The sequence below is a fragment of the Ambystoma mexicanum genome, chromosome 12 (assembly GCF_040938575.1).
Source record: "Ambystoma mexicanum isolate Mex_15411 chromosome 12, UKY_AmexF1_1, whole genome shotgun sequence".
Classification (NCBI taxonomy): domain Eukaryota; kingdom Metazoa; phylum Chordata; class Amphibia; order Caudata; family Ambystomatidae; genus Ambystoma; species Ambystoma mexicanum.
The window spans coordinates 56742329-56764049 of record NC_090936.1 but is presented as its reverse complement, the minus strand read 5'-3'; the positions used below and the strand labels follow the sequence as shown (position 1 = coordinate 56764049).

The 21721-nt window shown below is 43.8% G+C and overlaps 1 protein-coding gene across 25 annotated transcripts in view; it reads right to left on the bottom strand.

Moving 5' to 3' along the window:
* The window catches only part of NRCAM (neuronal cell adhesion molecule), a 731897-nt gene that overhangs the window by 107472 nt on the left and 602704 nt on the right, over nt 1–21721 (bottom strand). For 17 of the 25 annotated variants that reach the window (XM_069627972.1, XM_069627973.1, XM_069627958.1 and 14 more), the window contains 6 exons: nt 20760–20907; nt 14003–14127; nt 9541–9570; nt 7135–7236; nt 2954–3151; nt 1618–1688 (listed from right to left, as the gene is read on the bottom strand). In XM_069627972.1, coding sequence (XP_069484073.1) covers nt 1618–1688; nt 2954–3151; nt 7135–7236; nt 9541–9570; nt 14003–14127; nt 20760–20907 — 674 coding nt within the window. The remainder of the gene's footprint in view (nt 1–1617; nt 1689–2953; nt 3152–7134; nt 7237–9540; nt 9571–14002; nt 14128–20759; nt 20908–21721) is intronic. The other 8 variants (XM_069627974.1, XM_069627975.1, XM_069627964.1 and 5 more) reach the window with 1 other exon arrangement.

Here is a 21721-nt window from a genome sequence, read left to right as displayed (position 1 = left end):
TACTGGATCACTGGAGCAGTACCCTCCAGGTGCAGGGCTCTGCCCCGGAGGTTACTCTTACACTCCAGCTCTTTCCCCCCTCTTCCTCTTAATCATTTTCCTGCCCTTGTTGGTGCTTCTCCTCCTCCAACCTTTCCCTTTCTCACCTCCTTCTCCTGCTTTCCGCTCTCTCCTCCAATCTCTAACTTTCTTTCCTCCTTTTTCTCTCTACTTACTCCTCCAACATCTCTGCAGCTTTCTCTTCGTCAGTGATGCCTACTCACAGGAACAGTGCACTCTCCCTCAGAAAGCTAGTGGACACTGGTGGCCTTTTTATACTGGTGTTAATGGCCTGCTTTGGGGCAATCAGGGCTCCGATTGGATGAACCCTCCCTCCTGGGTATTCCTGAGTCTGATTGGCTCAGGCCCTTTATGACCACTGCCTCCCCCTGTGGGTAACCCTCTCAACTCCAGAAATCCCACAGGAAACTGTTTTACCAATCTCAAATCATGGGAATTTAAGGGACACTGCACTTCACAATTGCATACTCTGCACAAATACCTGACCCTGTCATATGTTTTGCTTTAGAGTGCAGTCTGTGTTCCATGTTGGCCTTTGTTCCTCAGGCGCACACTGTGTGGGGTCTCCAGCTTCACGCGTGGGCTCACAGACCTTAAGCGGCTTATATTCTCTGCTGGCTATTGGTAGGAGACACCTGGTCCCTAGGACTCTCTAAGCTCCACTGGGAGCATGGATGGAACTCTGGAAGATCCCACATTCCCTCTCCAGGAGGAGCATCACAATGCGGGCAGATCCTCCGCTGGCCACAGAGACCTCATCACATGTTCACAAAGCAAAACTATGGGCCTCCTTATGAGGTCCCCGGTCCAGTAAAAATGGCAGAAAGAATTGCTGGTAATACCGGCACCAGCATTTTTACCAGACCCGTGAAACCAGAGTTTGCCAGTGGGGGCTCTGATCTACAGGCAGGCCTGAGCTGCCGGTAGATCAGGCCTCTACCGGCAAAGAAATGCTGAAATCACTGGCACCGTTATTATCCTATGGGACTCCATGGAATGGGAATTTACCGCCATCTCCTCCACCAGTAATATCCCGGTAATACCCAGATATCAGGATATCAGGCGGCGGAGAAGATAGGGGCAGTTTCCCAGTATTCCGCCGGAATGACCAGTGGGTTATCGGGAAACTCGTATTGAGTCCCATGTCTCCTCTTAATAAGAAGCCTCTTTTGATAAGAAAAAACTAAGTTACCACTGATAATGTAACACACAAATACCTGTCCTGGTGCCTAACCACCCAAACACCATCAAAGAACATTTCAGACCCATAACTCGCCTCAGATGCAAACACTTGGCTATTTTACCCAGCGACCTTCGTTTCTATAAAAGTTGAAGTGTGTCTGTGTTCACAAAATAAGCGCATCAAAGGTAAAATATTAAAATTTTACAGAAACTAATAATTGGTACATTCCTTAAATCTGAAAAAAATAGGTTTTAGGAAGATGAACATTGACCCAGTGCAGGAAGAGAGTGAATATGCGTTCCCTGTGTGGAATTGGGACTTTTCCCAGTAAAGATCCGGCTTGTGGTATGAAGAAGGCGGGCAGATTTCCTTACCTCCCACGTAATAACCAAATTGTCTGGTTCTGATCCAATCCCCTTGATCCCAGATGGGTTCTGGTCTGGCTCTAGAAGCAAAGGACATTCTGGTTAGTTACAATGTTGTCCATAAGGAGTGGGTTTAGGCCAATTCCATTCTGATGAAAGATGATTTGTAAGCTATTCACAGGACTGTGCCAGAGTTACCAGTAGCCTTTCCAGGAACCTGGCCAGGATGATCTGCCATTAGCTTACCATGTAATACCTTCTGGGATGAAAGGCAGATTAGCAGTCGCAAACCTTGCATGTACATCCACCACTTTCTACCGCGTCGACATTGCTCTGTATCACTACTCACCCACTCCCGGCCCCACGTGTACAGCTTTGACAATGCTACAGGTTTCCTGATAGATTCCTCGGCACTCTCCCGTCTCCTCCTATCTTCTCGTCCTTGCAACATCCCCATATTTCCTTTCCCAAATCCTATGACATTCTCTTGGTCACCCTTTCTTACTTTTGTGGGGGCCGCGTCCACCTACTAACTCTTCACGTAGTCCTTTTTTTCTTTAATGTGACTTCAACCTCCTATTCCAAGCCACCCTCTACCAGCCCCTTTATTCTCACTACCACGCTTTCTATTTCTTTGAACTCTCCACCTTGCCCTGACCCTGAGTGAATTGGGTGCCACGAATCAGGCTAAGAACTCACAGCCACTTGAGCATATTGTCAGCCTCACAAATGGGACACAGACTATTGCAATATGATAAACCCTGCTGAACTGAAATGAACATGTTGTCATGTATTCATAAAACAATCAGGATCTATGTATAAAGTGCACACAACAGAGAGAGTTAACTCTGGGTAGTGCAGTTCTAGGTTCTCATTGGAACTCACTTTATCAACTTAAGAATGACGCACGACTGAGTTAACTATGCCAAAATTCAATGTCCTGTAGTTCTCTGGCAGGCGCTCAGCCCAATAACTTGATATCTATGATAGTAGCTTACTGTCTACGACTGCTCCCAATAAGGGTGAGCAACTTTTCTTACACTGTACACGCAGACAACTAGGAACGCATATTGGAAATTCTTACTTGATGTAACATAATGAAAAGCAAAGATGCAAGACAGTTCCTAGAGACAGATGCAAGACAGATCCTAGAGACAGATGCAAGACAGATCCTAGAGACAGATGCAAGACAGATCCTAGAGACAGATGCAAGACAGATCCTAGAGACAGATGCAAGACAGATCCTAGAGACAGATGCAAGACAGTTCCTAGAGACAGATGCAAGACAGATCCTAGAGACAGATGCAAGACAGATCTTGGAGACAAAAAAGATGCTTGGGCTTACCTGCTGCCTTGGTTAAATATCTTTCAGATACTTCACTGGGCTGACTTCTTCCGATCTCATTGACGGCTATCACGCGGAACGTATAGCTCACGTATGGGGATAGTTTCAATGTAGCCGTGGTCTGCGTTCCAGCGACCTCCGTCTGATAATGCCACGCACCATGTTCGTGCAGCCCATCTTCATACTCAATGATAAAATCTGCCAACATAAAACTCGAATAAGTTACAATGTGGTTGCTGCACGCTGTTTCAATGTAGCAGACTGTAATATGGTAAGAGCTGAAATCAAGGTTGCGTATACATAAAGTCCATTGACGGTAGCATCAAAGAGTCGTCTACATATCATTTTTCCCTTTGGCCTTTTTCTTCAATGATTATGTGTTCTAGAATCATCTTTGGTTTTGCAGCTGTTGAGGTCTGTTCTTAAGCGGTATGTTAAGTACTCAGGATTTCTGATATTCTGTATTTATTTTTCAGCAACGGGAATAAAGCCTACCCTTAAAATAGGAGCCATATTGCCCTAAACAACAGTGAACTTTTCAACAGTGGAAAAACAAAACCACACTTTTCAACCTGAATGTGTACGTCCTCGAATGACTGTGCGGATTTGTGGATGCGTGATGAGCAGGCTACACATTGTATGGTCCGGACCCTAGTACTGTATGTAGGAGCCAGCCATGCACCCAACACTCCAGTAACTGAGACCTGGATCACTTACGGGGATGGAAACAGACTGTCCACCATGTGCCTATGTCTTGTCTCCCGGCCGAGCTACGATATGATGAGGCTCGGCCGATCCAAGTTCGTCCATTTATTGCACCCTGCACCGCAGATCTATCTTTAAGGTGTCTCAGGGGATGTCTGTAAAGCTCAGCGAGCTGTCACGCAGGTGCCAATGAAAGCACCATTCTCTAGCAGACCCTTATGCCCCGCTTGCAAGGCATGACTTCTCTACTCGGGATGCAATTCCAGTGGAAATCGCATTATACATCCAGCAAAGGGTAATTCTTTCGTACATTGGGGCTATTGTATTGAACATTTCGTGTACGGCAAATAGCTGTAATCAGGGGTTTGAGTATGCATGTTTGAATTACACAACAAGGACCACAACACGATTAAAGACTTGCGCCAACGTTCTAAATGTTTTTTGCATAGTGCAAAAGTAGGCAGAACAATAGTCTTTTGTATGAGTGCACTAATTCAAACGGTTCTATGTGATTTCATTGGTTTTATTTAATCGGATTTAGTTTTTTTAGGACATTTTTACCACAAATGTATGTGGGGGAGCCACCCCACAGCTCCCCACAATCTCCCGATACCTTTATTATTACCCTGACCCACCCCCACATATATTTGCAGTAAAATGCAGTGGAAACAATTGGACAAATTCTCCCTTGACGGAATAACCAGCGATGGAATCTTCATATCTCATTCAAACAGTACAAAGACAAATGGAATTTGTGAAATTATACATTTAAAATAAAGACAAAGCCAAGAAAGACAAATGTAGAACACGGTAAACCCGTCTGTGTAAGATTCAGATGTCTTTTCAAGTGTGGGGCAAATTCGGACTAGAGAACTGGCTGACTGTCTAATAATCAGACACTCGCTCATGAGTCGTCACCAGGTGCCAAATGTAAACAGGGTCTATTTTCCATCTGGAAGCCAAGAGGGAGGCTGCGCTTGACACATTTCTTTGTGAAATAAATATCTACTGGTGTGCTGTTGCGAAGGAAGCAACATGGCACCAACTATGAATGTGGCATTGGGTCTTGCCCTCACCAGCTCCTACAGCTCCACAAATTATAGTTAAAAGAACTTTGGCAAGTTTAGAAGTGAACACTTTGAGGGTAGTGTTTCCTATCTTTTTTTTATAAGCCTATGACAAGAGATCAGAAGAGGTAGCTAACTGAGGGTGCACAACCTAGACACATTTTGCTCTAGTTCAGGCCAGCAAATGAATTACCAATTTATAACGTGCCATACGCCTCGAAAATTCATTGTGCTTTGGGTGAAAGAGGAAAAGGAGAGAGAAGAGATATTGCAAGTGTCTAATTTGGATTCAAAAGGGTCGCATTGCAGAACGTACCGTGTTTGAAGGACATGGAAGGAGCAAGGTAGAGGTCGATCAACAGTAATCATGAAATGAGTCACAGAATAAGACAGCCCTCGGTTCCATCTCGAGGTGAGCTAGTAGTCATTCTGACACAGGTCAGAGATTGAGAATGGTTATGATAAGTTGTGCCAGCTGTGCTAGGTAAGTGTGCCCATGTCCCTCAGATGGGCGGACATTGATACTTTACATAATGAAGGCGAGTCTCTCTGAACGGTAGCCAACGGAAGCACTCCGCAGCCAACATAATACAGTTGGATCCTTTTAGTTCAAGGACTAGCCTAACTGTCCTTAATTGGACCATTTGCCATTGGTTTGGGATATTGGTTTGAGAAGAACACCATGGCAGTAGATACAGTGTGAGCAAGCTAAGGCTTGATCTGGTTCAAATCTGTGGCTTACTACTGGGAGCAGCTTTCCTGGTCATGTGCTGTCAGAGTTGTACAACTCTGGTGTTAGCACTTATCTGTGGCATGACCGACACAGGAGAATGCAATATGATCCAGCGACCCCAGGTTTCATGATGTATTTTTACTGAATTGGAGGTTTGTGCATATACACAGGTCAGTTAAATAGATGCTGGCTTGCGATGTTATTCCAATACACTACGATTTTGACCCCAGACCCATAAGGCACACGCTATGGTACCTCATCCATTCTTGAACATGATATAAGCAAAAGGAGATGCTGGGGTCTAAGACTCTACCATGTCACATTAGACACCTGTGATCAAGGACGCCAAGAACACATATTCTCAGTTCAATGTGTTTATTTGGGGTTGTTACAAAGTCAGGGGCCAACGAAACGCATAAATGGAGACGGTCCTTTCCACAGATACTTCTCTCCTGCCGGATGTGGGTAGTTAGGCCGTCAGGCCCAAGTAGACTCTGTCCAAATCCTTACGGTTCAGTGGAGGTTGCTTCAGTTTCCCTCCTGTAGCATTGTGGGCTTTTGAGTATCTCTCAAACCTTTCTCTGTAAACCTAGCTAGTTGTGGGCTTTACAGGGTCCTGTACCCCACAGCTACGCTGGGTACCAAGCTCTCTGCGGACTGACAACAACAGATTTTGGCAGATAGCTGCTTGCAAGCGGTAAATTCTAGGCCTGTAACATGTCCATTTCTTCATTTGCCCATAGGCTTCGAGTACTCTTCTGAAACCTACTTCAGGTTATGCTTTCATTACATGTTTATATAAAATTACAAAAACCTTATCAAAAAGTGTACATTTTTAATAAAATGCAATACAAATGTTAAATTTATAGGTATATCACAAAATCATGACTTGAGTATTATATTTTGAAAAACAGCTCCACGGCAAAATTATCACTAAATCTCACCACATATGGATTGTATATTCAGCCATCCAGGAAAAAAAACTATTGTGCATACAGGTGCAATAGCACATAGCAAGTTCTACAAAGCTGCTGGAGGCACAACTTGCGCGTCACTGAGACGCGCATCACTTTTGTGAAAGCAGCTTATGATATTTCTAGACTGCGCTTTGTACTAAACATGATTTTCTAGAGCAGAATACATTGGTGTATTGGTGTGTGTGTGTGTGTGTATATATGTGTGGTCTGTTTATAGCCCTATTTATGAACAAATTCAAACATAAGGTGACCATGTTTCTGCTCAAAACACTGACCATCCTCTCCACGCTCTGCACTCGACCCTTTGTAATCCACACCACTTGACAATGTTCACAGGGAAATCCATCAGTGGGAATGTGTGGGTATGCAAACGAGGCCTGTGTGGTTTCTGGCGCATCTGTGCTATCTGCTGGTCAGAGAGATCACAAAGGATCCAGATAACACAGGGCATTGGGGATTACGGCAGACATTATGTAGTGGAAAAACTGCCAAATTCCCTCCAATGACAAATCTGCAAGAACAGCCACCAGAAAAGCCAGTAGGCCTGGCTTTGCAAACCTATAGGGTAAGCATTTGTTGACGCAGCGATAGGTACTCAATCTGTGTAAGAGCATGTTTTGTGACATCATGAGACGTCTCTCAGTGCGTTTTTGGATTACAAAGCATAATTTAGATTGTCTTTGTACTGTAAATACATACTTGTTATAGGGCTGTTGTTGTCGGCACCCGGTATCCAGGACAGCTGCACACTTCTTTCTTGGTGCCCCGTTAACTCCAAGTCAAAAGGCGGGTTTGGCCGATCTGCAAGTCGCATTAACATAGGATTCATGAATGGACAGGCCTTTAAGTCCTGCGGACGATTCGTAAAACAGCAACAGCAACATAAAATGGAAAGCATGGCAAAAGAAAGATGTGTTGTACCCCTTCAAATTTTTGGCAGAATTAATACACATGCAAATAAAATGAAATGGATGTACAGCAAGATAAAAGTGAAGACGTACAATATATAAGCCTATTTATTCTCTGTAACTGAAGCTTTTATAATGAGCTATAAGGCAAGGCAAAAAGGGTATTTGTTACTTGCACTAATATGTTTAAAATGAATATGAGCAAATTACCAAAGAAAACTGGATGTATTTCTAAAAGAAATTTAAAAACATACTGCAAACCTGCTGAAACTGTTTCAGAATCCAATGATTCAATAGAATGTTTATTTTTTTATTTAGTTTGCTTTACTGCAACATGGCGGAACAGTCTACATTATGTGTAACACATTTGTACAACGGTCAAGTTTATATGCTCTTTAATATGAATAAGTGGAAGGAATGGGAAGAAAGAAACATTCTTATACAAAATGAAGTGTGAGAAAGAAATATAAAAGGTTTAGGATTAAGTGCGTTGATCGGTGTGTTGATGCGCACAGCAAACCACGTTTGGGTGCTTCATGAGAGAAACAGACCACACGTTAAAGAGAAAAGCAATCTTTGCGATAAGGGGCATGACTCCTATTTCTACTACAAGTACTGGATGGGGCAGTGGCAACCTGGTGGTAAAAAGGGTGAACAATAGTAACACACACTTTCCCGAAAGTAGTCTATATATTGTGATTGTGTAATTCATGTCCTGTAAATAAGAGGTGTCACATCGAACAGGAAGAAAGCTCAAACTTTCAGATTGTTCTGACGCCCAGAATCCAAGTGACTTCGTATCACTTACGGGCCTAAATCTCAAAGGTGTTTGTGTGCTTGCCCGGCCAAACATCACAACAAATTTGTGTACTCAGTTTATGTGGGATTCTCAAAACAAGCAATATGGTTTCTGGCTGCACACAGATGCTTCTGCATGCATGCCAAGATAATCATCGTAATGTGATGCGCGGTTACTCCAATTAATGACCGTTTTGTATATTGAAAAAAAGGGCGTTACCTGGAGGAGTAAGTAAAGCGGTCTTCCATAGCTCCCTTCATTTGTATGCATCTATGGGTTTGGCAGAGAGCCTTGGGAATAAGTTATTTGGATGAGAAAACCCAAGGTCTGAGGGGCTAAATATGCTTTGGGTAATGTTACCTGCTGATGTGAACGATGAACGAAGACTATAGCGGCCAGCTTAGTCATACTTTGATTATCAGCTCGGCCTGTGGCGGACATCTATGCAGAATGTACATGTGAAGAGTAAGATGGTAAGAGATTTTTTTAGAAGGGAGACAATTACCTGAAAGTCCTTGATGCAGCAGAAGCTTTCATTGCAACAATTTGTCAAGGTTGAAATTCTAAGGCATACAAAGTGTTCTCCAAAAATGTCAATTGATAAATGCAGATAATCAGTCAGGCTAAAGCATCAGGCTTTGGACCATCTTGTCTTATGTTTATTTTATAAAAGAAGCTCATGAAAACTTGCTAAAGCATATTCTCTTAAAAAGTTAGCCAATAGGTATATGGTGGCTTCCAACTAGTGCTGTATGAGAAAGCAGATTTTATCTGGAGTAAAAAATAAAACATGAATAAAAGTCATTGATGAAATATATCATCACGAAAATTGGAAATTGCAGTGGAACACAAACGGATCATTTCATCTGTACCTGGGAAGGTAGAATGTAATTGACATGGTAAATCTCATGTAAATATGGAATGCTTTCTCTATGAAAATGTGAATTATGTAAACAAAACACGACTTTCTTTTCCTCAGCAGAATTAAAATCAGTCTTTTATAGGTGCAAGTCTTTGATCTTTTCAAGATCATATGAGCGATCTCAATTTACTGGGGTTATGTAATACATGATTTTAGTTAAGCGCACACAGAATGCTCATTTCGATAAAATAATACATGTTCATGTCAGGGGTGCAAGATGTTAAGCTTGAAATATCTTAATCTCAGCTGTGTGATCCTTTAGCACCTGAGTTGCAATGCTGAAACAGTTTCCACCAGATATTTGGAGCAAAGATCTAAACCTAAGCAGCAATGTTTAATAACATTCAACCAGCGCAAAAACGAATAAACAGTGCAGATTTGCAATGGAATAAAAACTAAAAGAAAACAGATGTTGCGACTGGCAAAAAATAAAAAAGCACAGTGTAGACACACAAGAAGGGTGTGCAATTGTTTACCGTAAACCATAGCAGGAGTTGGGGTAGGAGCTGGAAAGGACAGCAACATGAAGGATTTAGTAAATATTAGTAGAAAAGATAAACAGACAGTCAGGATAAGAAAAGGTTAATGGGTTATAGTTGCACAGGAGACAGTCTGATTATACATATCAAGCTGGTACATCCCTTGTACCGAGCATTGCTAGGCACTATCTCAATAGAGACTGATGCTGCAGAAAATACTTCCATTATTTCTAAGAATTATCCTTGGTGCAACAAACAGGTTCAAATATATTAAGTTAAAAATGACTTCCCTGGGGCCTCAAAGCATTACAGCTACTTTTGAAAGTGAAAGGTCAAGGAAAGCTTCTCGGCTTAGGAAAGTTCATAAAAACAGTTCTAGTCAAGCAGGCATCTCCTCTAAGCAATGGTTCCGTAATCGGGCCACTTCTCAAACACTGCGATTGCCTTCTCTAATGTCACTCTTTACCATTCGCACTTACTCCCAGTGAACCCACTAATACAAACTTATGAAAGCAACTTTGGACTTGCCATGAAAGAACTGTAGATCCCCTTTACAATGCTGTGCACCGCCTTCCAACTGCCCACCACCCCTTTACCTCTTGTCATCTGGAAGCAACCTGTTTGCAAGAGGCCCCAAAGACTGCCCGCATGTCAAACGATGTGTTACTCAAGACCCAGTCACATTACATATGTAATGGTGTGTGCAACCGATTTAATTTAGGAAGGTGCCACGAAGGAGGACAGGAATCCATTAATCAGGAGTTGCTTAGAAAGAGAACCTCACTGGAAGTGCTTATATGTATCACCGACCTACAACTGGCTAAAGTAAGTGTACGTTTTAAACAAAATAAGTACAGTGTGGTGCTCCCTAATACACTACTTGATTAATGTACAGCATTATAGTTTAAATGTAAATGTAGCCATGAATACAACACTTGATTTGGCTTGTCGCCAACTGATTGCAAATAAGAACCTTTTCTCCAGAGAAGATTTTACAGAGAAAAAGTTGTAGAAATGTTCCTGTTTTTTCATGTAAGCACCATCTGGAAATCTATTGAGAACTCAATGTCTGATATTCGGCTACCATTATGTATTTTTCGATCCCATTTCTTAAAGCGGTTATCAACAAACACCATTTAATATAAGCAGTAACTTATACTATATACCTAGATTTGAAATGATTTGCTCAGTTTTTCAGAAAAAGATTAACGTGACCAGAGGTGCAGCCAAATATGAGGCTATTGGTGTCAAAATGCAACATATGAAAAATCTGATGACAACCTAATTTGGGGTGTTTCATATAATCAAACCAGTGGTTCCTGCCAAGTACACCCATTTCCTTTCCAATTGGGCTAAATGAAAGAATTGCAAGTGTATCACTTTGTGTGACATAAATTCAGAAGCTAATGGTGAATGTAAATAGTACTTTCTATGGCTCCATCCCGGGTGATGGCCAATCCACATGACAATCAATGACACAAACCAGCATAGCGCCTAGACTGTCTTTACTGCAGAACATGAGGCAAGTTACAGTCCTTCCATTTCAATGTACCTTTGTGTAGGATTAGTTACATTCAACTCTGTTATCTTTTACTTTGTAACACTTTCATTTATTTTTGTTATTTTAAGGTAGTATACATTTCTTTAATATTTATTTTAAATGTTCACAGAATCTTTTTTCAACTGCACACTTTTGAGGATTTTTCTATTTATTTTAACATTTGGTGGAGTTCCATTGGCAGCCACTCACTGTGCAGCTTTCGGAGCTTAGATCATTACGCGAGTCTGCCAGAAAAATGTGCTGTGCTGCCTTTGCACAGACTAGCATGAAAGCGAGGGCAATGCAATCAATCAATCCTAGAGGGGAGAACTCCCTCAAAGGATCTTATTCTCTTCAATGTATGAAGCTTGTATGCAAAGTCTTACACAAGTGCACAATGGAAATGAATCTTTTGTGAACATTCTTGGAGTAGAGCCTCAACGACTACTTAATGATTATTTTGCTGAATGCAAGCATGTTCTGACAAAGGTAAGCTAGAAATGCTTCAAAACTGCCCAGTGTTGCCCTAGTTCAATAAAAGGATTGCCCAAATGCCCACCCATGTCAGCAAAGCTCATAATGGCTAGCTTTCTTGAACTCCCTTGGCCAACGGTGCTTTGAAAAATACAGTTCTGGAACAGAACCTCATACTGTCACTATTTTCTGCCAAGAAAAGTTACATTTGCCACCCATCCCAAACACCCCTCTTCAAGGTGGAAGGTTCCAAGGAAGACTAACGTATACCCCCTCTGTGCGCTATACAGTTCAATGAGATTGTGATACAAGTCGATACATTATTCACAAATTCCGACCTTACGAATTTGTTGTTTTTGAATTTGCATTTGATTTTACTCATCTTTTCTTGGCAGTCATATCCCCACGGGCGTCTTGTCCTCTCATCTCCCCGCTCTAGTTAACCATACCCACTCTCCGAGTTTGTTTTGGGGCACTATTGAAAATGGATTTCAACATCCAATTTCTTTATTAGGAAGATTTGGGCCTTTTCACTACAGACATTTTGTGAAAGCTGTATAACCACATGGCACATATCAGCAGCCTCCTTTTATAGCAAGTGCCTAGATTTCTTCAAGATGTTTCCTTGACAGCGTGTCACAAGGCATCCCTTTTTTGTACAGAGAGCATTAGGATTGCAGGACCACAAATAATGTATTATATTAAATGTTCGTCTCGGGAGGATAGCTCAGGGGCAAAGCGCTCGTCTTGGAAGCAAGACGACAGGGAGCAACACAGGTTCGATCCCTGCGTCAGCGCTTAGAAACCTCTGGGTATTAAGCGTGTTATAAATAACCATTTACAATTACATTTAAATGAAAGCACATGTTTTTGATGCTCATCTCAGCTGTAGCGACCTCCCTTTGGAACGCTTTACCACCCACTATTAGACTCCCGTCAAACCTGAAGCTTTTCAGCCTGAAAACTCACCTATTTAAGTGAACTCCTTCATAACTGATACTCTATCTCTAATACCTCACTGTCCCGTTCTTTTGTTGTCCATTTGTGTTTTTGTTGTGCCCTGATGCCTGCGGGCTGTCAGCGCATTATACACTTATAAATAAATTAAATAAATAAAGTTCCAGGTGCTCTTACAGGAAATGACACGTTCCTACTCAATCTGCCCCTGTTGAAATTCAGTTTTGCTTCGCAAAGTGTCATTCAAAGGCGATCCATCGTGGGACAATGTACAGAGGTGTGGGGTGAATACAACACTGCATTTAAGGGGTGAGAACAATGTGTGAACAGCGGAAGTTGGAAAAAGCCAAATAATGAGTGTTCGTTTGACATGTTCTGTTCCTTATTGTAATAGCTTCCAACAGAGAATAAAGATTAAAATTAAACTTGTCTTGTTCAAAGGGGGTTTTGTGACCTGTTGTTCTCCATTTTCAAATGAGTCCACACATGTTTAGAGGAAAAGTGACTTCTTCGTGACTCAAGATTATCATTTCACTGCTTTACATTTGACATGTGCAATGTTGCATGACCATATATTCACTTCTCGAAGAGGGCCCCCCCTTTTGAGAGATAAGCGCAATTTTCGTCTATATTCTGCTTTGGATTTTAATAGGATAATGCACTGAACATACACAATTAACAAGCAGGATGTGTACCTTATTCAAACACACTGACACGTGTGCAGGGCGGTCTCCCGGTATACTGCAGTGTGGGGCTTGCATGGCACTTAGCAATGCAGGCTAAGGAATGTACAGCAGTGGTGGAGCCCTGGGTTGCCTGAGGGTTCCAGGAATGTCAGCCATTCCGGATGATTCAGGATGGGAGCCACAGCACACTCTTTACCTGATCTCTCGTCCTCCTTCAAACTATATACTACCCTGTAACACTTCTAAAGCTACTCACCAGCTCCAGTGTCTTTCCCGCGCCCTTCCTGCATATTCCGGGGCACCCAGATACTACATATACTTGCAGTGGCAATATATTAGAAGAATACATTGCAAGAAACAGAAGCCCAGGGAAGCATCTCTATTTTACTGAGCATCCGGTGTGTGTATGTGAACAGAGGAAACCCGCCTTACTAGGGATGCACTGCACAGCTTGTAACAGAATGTACAACGAACCAGACATCTCAACAACCACTCACAAAACCTCTCTCTCTCTCTCTCTCTCTCTCTCTCTCTCTCTCTCTCTCTCCCTCTCTCTATATATATATATATATATATATATATTCTTATAAAGTTTTATGTTTGAAATCATAGATTGTTCTTAATATTAGATGCTGTCTTGCCTAGGTATCCAATGTTAGTATACTTCCCATATTTCTTTAAGCGGACATGCTACCTACCACCAGAGAACCAAAGAAAGACGGAAATACCATGAAAGAGGACATTTTTCACATATACCAATACATATGTGCAATTGAGAGAGAGAGAAAAAAAAAGTACTTACCGACAACAGTGAGCACCGCGCTGGCGGAGACGCTGTCTAAGGTTGTGTTTGCTACGCATGTGTACGTTCCTTCATCATTCTCAGTTACGTTCATGATTGTCAAATGGTTCTTTCCCACAATAAATCTGTCAATACATGTGAAGCACATAGACAGGACTCTGTGTAATTCAGACATTTGGTATAATACAAGGCATGCCATTCAAGAGACCTGTGTGTTGGTCATTGAACAGATAGGGAGCACCCATAAGGAAATGACAAAAGTATAATGATGACATTTTGCAGAGTTTCAGACATTGCAATGCACTACTACTAAATAGATTCAAGGGCTTTTTTAAATGGTGATTCCCAATTATACAGAATTGCATGTGACGGGGTAGGGACATGCGCTGCAGTAAGCTATAAAGCTAGCACGGTGTAAACCGGCAAACATTACTAGGCTGTTGCACAAGCCCGGCTAACTCAAAGTCAAATGTGAAGACCATTGACTTTTGGCTCAGGACTGCACTTCAAAGACAATGTGTAAGGCATCTATAGAATGAGTCTGCAATAGTTGGGCAGTCATACAGTTGCATATATTTTTTACTTTTGTGTACCCAATTTTAGTCAAAAGGAGAAGAATGTGTAAATTCCATCAACACAATTTGTATAGTGCAAAAATATCTTTCATAAAAGCAAAAAGACAAGTGACTGTAAAATATATATATTTTTTTACAAATCGTTGTCATCAACTTTTTTATAAATCCTAACATTTACCAACATAGTGGCCTCTCGGAGTTGTGACCAAAACAGAGAGTGCAGAACGAAGGACTGAAGAGCTAGATTTTTAGGGCCTTCAAGAAATCAAGATGGCCAGGAGTGAAGTAGGTATAAACCTGGGATGTGATGACGGAGACGGTTTGCCATCCAAAATGTGACCTGTAGAAGCGAGGGGCCGAGAGAAGATTGTCTGAAGAAGGACAGCTGCTTTTGTGGGGGCAGTTATGCTGTAGGTTTGGAGGTGAGGAGAGGTAGCTTCAAGCATTTACTGGCAACGGCGAGTGCAGTCATAATGTGGTCACATTTGAAGCCAAGAAGGAGATGCGTGGCAGGGTCCTGGGATCGCTGGAGTGGTGGAAAGAAGGTGGTGAAGCCGGTAGATTCTGTTTCCATAGATGAGTCCTGAGAAGATTAAGGCATCCACCACAGCCACTTTGTGTGAAAACATTAAGTAGTGGACAGTTTTCTTGAGGGTGAGGCGATGAGAAAAAGCAGGAGCCGACTAGCACCTTAATCTTCCGACTCCATCCTTTGCAGATGGGGAGCAGGTGCAAGTGGATCTAGGTCACCTGGTCTAAGCCCCGCACACCTGGTGCCTTCCTGGTTGCCGCTCTTTTTCCCCACTTAGCAAGCCCCGCCCACCTGGTGCCTTCCTAGTTGCCGCTATTTTTCCCCACTTAGCAAGCCCCGCCCACTTGGTGCCTTCCTGGTTGCCGCTCTTTTTCCCCACTTAGCAAGCCCTACCCACTTGGTGCCTTCCTGGTTGCCGCTCTTTTTCCCCACTTAAGGAGCCCTCCAGCCTCTTTTCCTTTGCAGATGGGGAGCTGGTGCAAGTGGATCTAGGTCACCTGGCCTAAGCACCACCCACCTTCTTAGCCCTGCTATGCCGTTCCCTTGCCCCCCCTTCTTGTAGGCATATGTCTCCTGCCTTTCTTCTTTCCTTCCCTTCCCCCTTGTTAGCCCTTTCCTTCTGCCCCCCCTACATCATATGACTGCAGGAGTTTGTCTTGATACACTATTGTTCAAGTACCACTGCCCTGTTGAAAATGTTTGGATTTGACTTTGTGGACTCATTTGACTCCTGGTGCTCCATCCGTCTTTATTTTCACGCTGGACTTCCCTTGCATCACATACTCTGGGTGACCCTGTATCATACTGTGCCCATCTTCATCTTGTATCCTGGCTTGCATTTCCTGTTCCCTGCAACATTATGTGGTATTACCGACTTCTGCAACTGTATTCGTTTTCTCCCCTCTTGCTTCTTCACTCATTTACACTGCTTACTTAGTCTCTCCTCTTTTCCCTTTCTTCCTTTTCCTCTCTCCTCACCCCCTCCCCTTACTTTATCATATGCACTTACTCTATCAGAATTGTCCTCGGATCTAGTATGATAGCAACATTGTTTGTCTCCCCCCCTCCCTCTCGTTTCTCCTCCTCCCAACCCTCTCCAGCACTCTCTGAAATGTCGTCAGGCCTAGTATGATAGTCGCTGGTTTTGTTCCTCTCCTTCCTTCTCCTCCCCCTCACCCTCTCCTCTTGTAATCCTCCGGCTCTATCAGAAATGTCCTCAGGTCTAGTACGTTAGTCACCTGTCTGTTCCCATTTCCTTCCCATCCACATCATCCCTTCCTTATCTTTGTCTTCGCTTTTGAATATCTGAAATGTCGCCAGGCCGAGTATGGCAGAACATTTCACATTCCTATTGTTTAAGGCCGTGTAAGAATATCACAATTTGTTTTTCCCTTGTTCCCTCCCTTGCCTTAAAGCGCTCTGGAACACATTGTGTATAGGCGCTATATAAATAAGAGATCATATCATATCTCCCTCTCCTCTCCTCACATTTCTGACATCTCTAAGAAGTCAAACTCTCAGCTGCACCTCCTCAAAGGTATTCTTCCCTTCCTCACTTCCCCGAGAAGACCACTGTCTCCAGAGCTCTGATTCTCTCTAGGACTACTGCAACAGCCTCTTTCTAAATCTGCCTGCCTCTACTCTGTGCCCTCTGCAATTCATCCAAAACAGGACTGCAAGACTTGCCGTGGCCTCAAGCCCAGGGATCGTATCTCTCCGGCTCTGAAATCTCTTTGTTGGCGCCCAGCGGCGGAAAGGATCAAGTTCAAGACCCTCTGCATTGTCCACAAGGCTTTCTGGGGCCTGGGTCCTCAATACCTCCAACTCTCTCTTCCTAAGTATCTCCTTTCTCGAGCAGTACAGTGCAGAGTCCAAAATAACAACTTAACCATGGCAGCAGAGGATAATATGGTGTCCAACTGTGTCAAATGTAGCAGGCAGGTCCAATGAGTACAACGGTCCTACCTCTACCATCATTGGCCATGAGACAGAAGCTGGTCTAGTTCTAGTCCAGAAGGTTGTTGCCCTCAAAGTGTGAGTGCAGTTAGAGGGTGTGCGTCAAGTCAAGGAATTGTCAGAGAACAGAAGATTTTGCGTTGTAATTGTTTGGTCATGCTCCATGCAAGGGGAGCTTTTTAAGGTGGGGTGTGATGATAGCCAGCTTGAAGAAGGAAGGTACAATGCCAGAGGCCAGAAAGGTGTGATCCTATTGGGGATGTGGGAAGCAATCTCATTAAAGATGGAAGTTCCAGGGATCAAGTGGAGATTGTAAGGATTTGGCAGAGGGCAGACGTGTGACAAACGTATGGATGGAGAGAAGATCAAAGGAGGGGAGTTGCAGGGAGTTTGTCTCAGGCAGGGGGTCCAGCATGGGTGATCAAAGACTGGGATGCTTGAGGAAGATATGTGGCAAATAGTGAACATTTTGTTGAAGAAATAGGCTGAGAATTTATCACAAAAGTTGGTGGATGGGAGGGGTGATTCAGAGTTGGATGAGGGAGGTGTTCAGAGTTCGAACATAACTGTGAAGCATTCCTTAGATGTCTTCAGAGTATTAGAGATCGAGCAGGGAAGTAGTGTGTCTAGGCTTGTGTAGTCTGCTTTGTAGGTTTTCAAGTGGGAGAGGTAGGTTTGCAGAGAAATTTCAGGAGTGATTCCAGTCTCATCCAAGTCGATGATTGGATGGAGGATTTCACATGGAATCATTTCTTGCTGTTCGTTTTTATGGAAAGCTTGATTTATTTATCAATATCTTCTGCTATGTTATTTAATCTAAGGAATGTTTGTACCTTTGCTGCCCATGCTTTGTGCAAGATTTTGAATGCAGTGAAACACGTCAGAGGAGAAGCAAAGGAGACAGTGTTGGTGGGCCTACATCAAAAGGGCAGGACAAATACAATATGAATAAAAATTAAAAGGTCAGAAGGGAATACAACAATGCTGATTCTATCAGTTTGAGCTGTGCATATTATTAGATGTTTAATTGAGATTTCCTTACACTCAGACACACGGGGGTGATAGGGAAAAAGCGTGCCCTCCTTCTGGACGCTGTTCACAAATAACACAACGTGGCTATGCATTAGGGACATCTATGCATCCCACAGTGTGGCAAGTGGCACAGCCAGACCAGACCTAAGTGCACAGAGAAACCCAATGGCGTGTGCATATAAGGGCATTGCAGGGCATGCTTTTGGTTAGTTCATGTGCAAATGCATAGAATGCTTTAAACTGGAAACGGGTCCAGACAAGGAAATGACTCATAATTCTGTTCTTATGGTGATCAACTGTTAAACCGTCAGCTAAGCAGAGCAGTATTGTGACAATTCACAAGGTGTCGTCACTTCTCCCCAAGGGGGAGCCCTTTCCCATGAGGATAGGGAGGTGTGGCTGCTACCCAATAGTCCCCATAGGGGTGGTTTAATGTGGGAGGAGCTCATGGGGAGGGACTCCCCCGCTGGAGACCAGGACGATCACCTGGGGTATAGCCCATTGAATGTTTTCACTCCCCAACATTCCCTAGCGCTTGCCACTGTTCAGAACCATTTTGTTGAAAGTGAACCTACGTACTGTTGCCATATCAGAGATGAACCTAAAGCCAAATGTACTATGACAAAGAAAGACACAGGAGACATGAAGGTCATTGACTGTGCTTGTACTGGTAGGAGGTGACCCCGGGGAGGCATAAGGAGTCAGTTGTTAACAGAGACAAAGGACTTTTATAATCTGCATGGGAGTAACTTGATGCAATGTATAAACAGGAACAAAGGACTACCAAGTATGTCGAGCTCAACCGTGTCAAGCGTGGCTGTGTCAAATCCTGCCGGGTCTGGCAGCAGGTGTGGAGGTAATCCAACGCTAGAGATACAGGTGCTGCCGGATGACTGGAGGGAAGAGGACACTGGTGAAGTGCTGTAGGAGTCCTCTACAGGTTCTGCAGGAGCGAACCCGGGTGGCAGACCTGGTGGGAGATCAGCGCCGCAAACAGCCGGCGAGAAAACCCACGGTCCCAAGAAGTGCCAGTGTCGTACCACAATCCCACACAAGGCAAAGGGAGGTACGGGAGACCCGACGGGGACAGGAGGGTAGAAGGTAGGCTGGTTCACAAAGCTCTCTCTCTCGTCTTGTCGTGGAAAGCTCTCTACTTGGTATAACCAGAGAAGAGTCTTGGACCTGAAAGCAGATACAGAGAGAGTAAGAGGAAATCTTCCTCGTCACAGTGGGAAAGAGAAAAGCACTGACCACCAGAGAAGGGTCTTGGAGCCGAAAATGAATACTGAGAGTATTAGAGGAAATCTTCCTCCTCATAGTGGGAATGAGAGAACCACTGACCACCAGAGAAGGGTCTGGGACCTGGAAGCCAATACTAAGAGTATTAGAGGAAACTTTCCTCGTCACAGTGGGAATGAGAGAACCACTGAACACCAGAGAAGGGTCTGGGACCCCAAGAAGATTTGTAACTTTGCTAACAACAAACCAGAGTGGCAAAGTGTATATCAAGCTGTAAGCAGTGATAAAGAACTGTAGTAAACAATACCAGGAGAATGGAGTCATTCTCATGGTACCAAACTCAGAGTTGTGCTGGAGACGCCAGGGGAAGGGAGTCATTCCCCCTGTCCTTTGTATGAACTGTGTCAAGCAATACCTGGAGAATGGAGGCATTCTCCTGGTCCTGAACTGGGAGTTGTGCTGGAGACGCCAGGGGAAGGGAGTCATTCCCCCTGGCCTTGTTATGAACTTGTCAAGCAATACCAGCAGAAGCGAGTCATTCTCCTGGCCCCAAACTGGGAGTTGTGCTGGAGAAGCCAGGGGAAGGGAGTCATTCCGCCTGGCCTTGTTATGAACTTGTCAAGCTATATCAGCAGAAGCGAGTCATTCTCCTGGTCCCGAACTGGGAGTTGTGCTGGAGACGCCAGGGGAAGGGAGTCATTCTGTCCTTTCTGTGACCCTTTTGCTCCCACTTCACCCCTTGCTTCCACACTCTCCTCACCTCAGCTGGTTGAGTCGAAGCCCTCGGAGGACAGGTTTCGTCTGGCGAGGTAGTCTTTCTCCTTTTTTGGTGGTAATTGCCTGTCACGGAGGGAAGCCACAGTGAACGCTGATGGAACAGCAAGCCTGTGGCTCCCTCTCCGGGAACAAGCCGTTACACAAGGGAAAAAGCCCAGCGGCAGAAAAAACCCTTGTCAGGCGCCGAAATGCACTCTGTCTGACTCCAAGTAGGAACTTCCGAAGTGGTGTTGCAGACAGGAATGAAGGATGTAGCTGGAAGAGGTGCGGACTCAAAACAGTGGGGATCCGTAGCAAAAGTGAAGCCAGAAGGCGTGGCTGGTATCCAATGCAGCCCGGCAGGAAACAGGGAGCACAGGACTCAGGTAAGAGAAGAGAAAGACGAATAATAGGAAACAGACTGGAAATCCAACTGGAGAGGGGACCAGGGAAACGGAGAGGAGAAAGCAGAAAGAGCAAAGGAACCGGGTCTCGAAGGAGGGAGACAGGACCCTTTACTATTTGTTTTGAGGCATGGAGACCCCTCATGGAGTTATAGATAGGTGGGTTTTACATACACTAATAAAAGTCTATAACCAAAACCATGCCACCTTTGTGTCAGCTACTGTGTTACAGTATGTAGTGGATAATGATTTTCAACCCATACCTCACATCCGATGGCAGCTCGACTTCATCCTTCAGCCACAGAACTGTCGGCATGAGGGTGGGATCGTGCTTAACTTTGCACTCCAATATAGCTCTGTCAAACCGCTGGATGATTTTGTATTCCGGCTGCTTAATGATCATTGTTGGATCTGAAATGCCCGATAAAGCGAGAGTTAGTTCATACCACCGGATATTACAGAAGAGCGCGGGTATAAAAATATTAAGTAAAGATTGAAAACACGGTTGGGATGTTTTGATGGTTTCACATGCAGAGTGAGTGGCAGAAAAGGCACATGCACACCATGATATGAGCAGCAAAAATCAACAGCGCATCGTTGGACACCTGTGTTGTAATATAGGCCTCATGGCACATTTGAGAAACAGGGGTAGCGTACTGTGAACCCTCTTTCGGACTGCATGTTCAATTCGGATTTACCTTTGCTCCTATGATCTGGACTGTCTTTTGCACTCCATAAAGTGTTAATACTATTGGTTTCATGGTTTGTGCAGTGATCTGTGCACGTGCGCAATGGAAGTATGTGCACCCAAGATGTTGCATGATGATGGCAAGTGGCAGTGGCGTCAAGGTCTTGAGATGTGATTGTCCTGCCTAATCTTGATCAATTGGAGCGGTACTGCCTTCACGCAGAAGTGACCAGTGACAGACTGCGAGACTGACCCTCACGGTCCGGTCACAGTATGTTTAGAGCAGAATCTACAGTCAGTGTGATAATAGCTCATGAGGAATTCATGTTATTGTCCACCTAAATTGCATGGAGGGGAAGAAGACACATTTACAAATGAGCAATTAAGGGCTTGGGATAATCTACTGTAGAATCCAAAACATGCCATTAATAATTGGAGGGACCCTAATATTAATCTTAACTCTGGTATATATGGGGGGAGGAATATTGCTACCCTAAATGCTAGAGTTTACACTGCAGAGGGACACGGATATGTTAT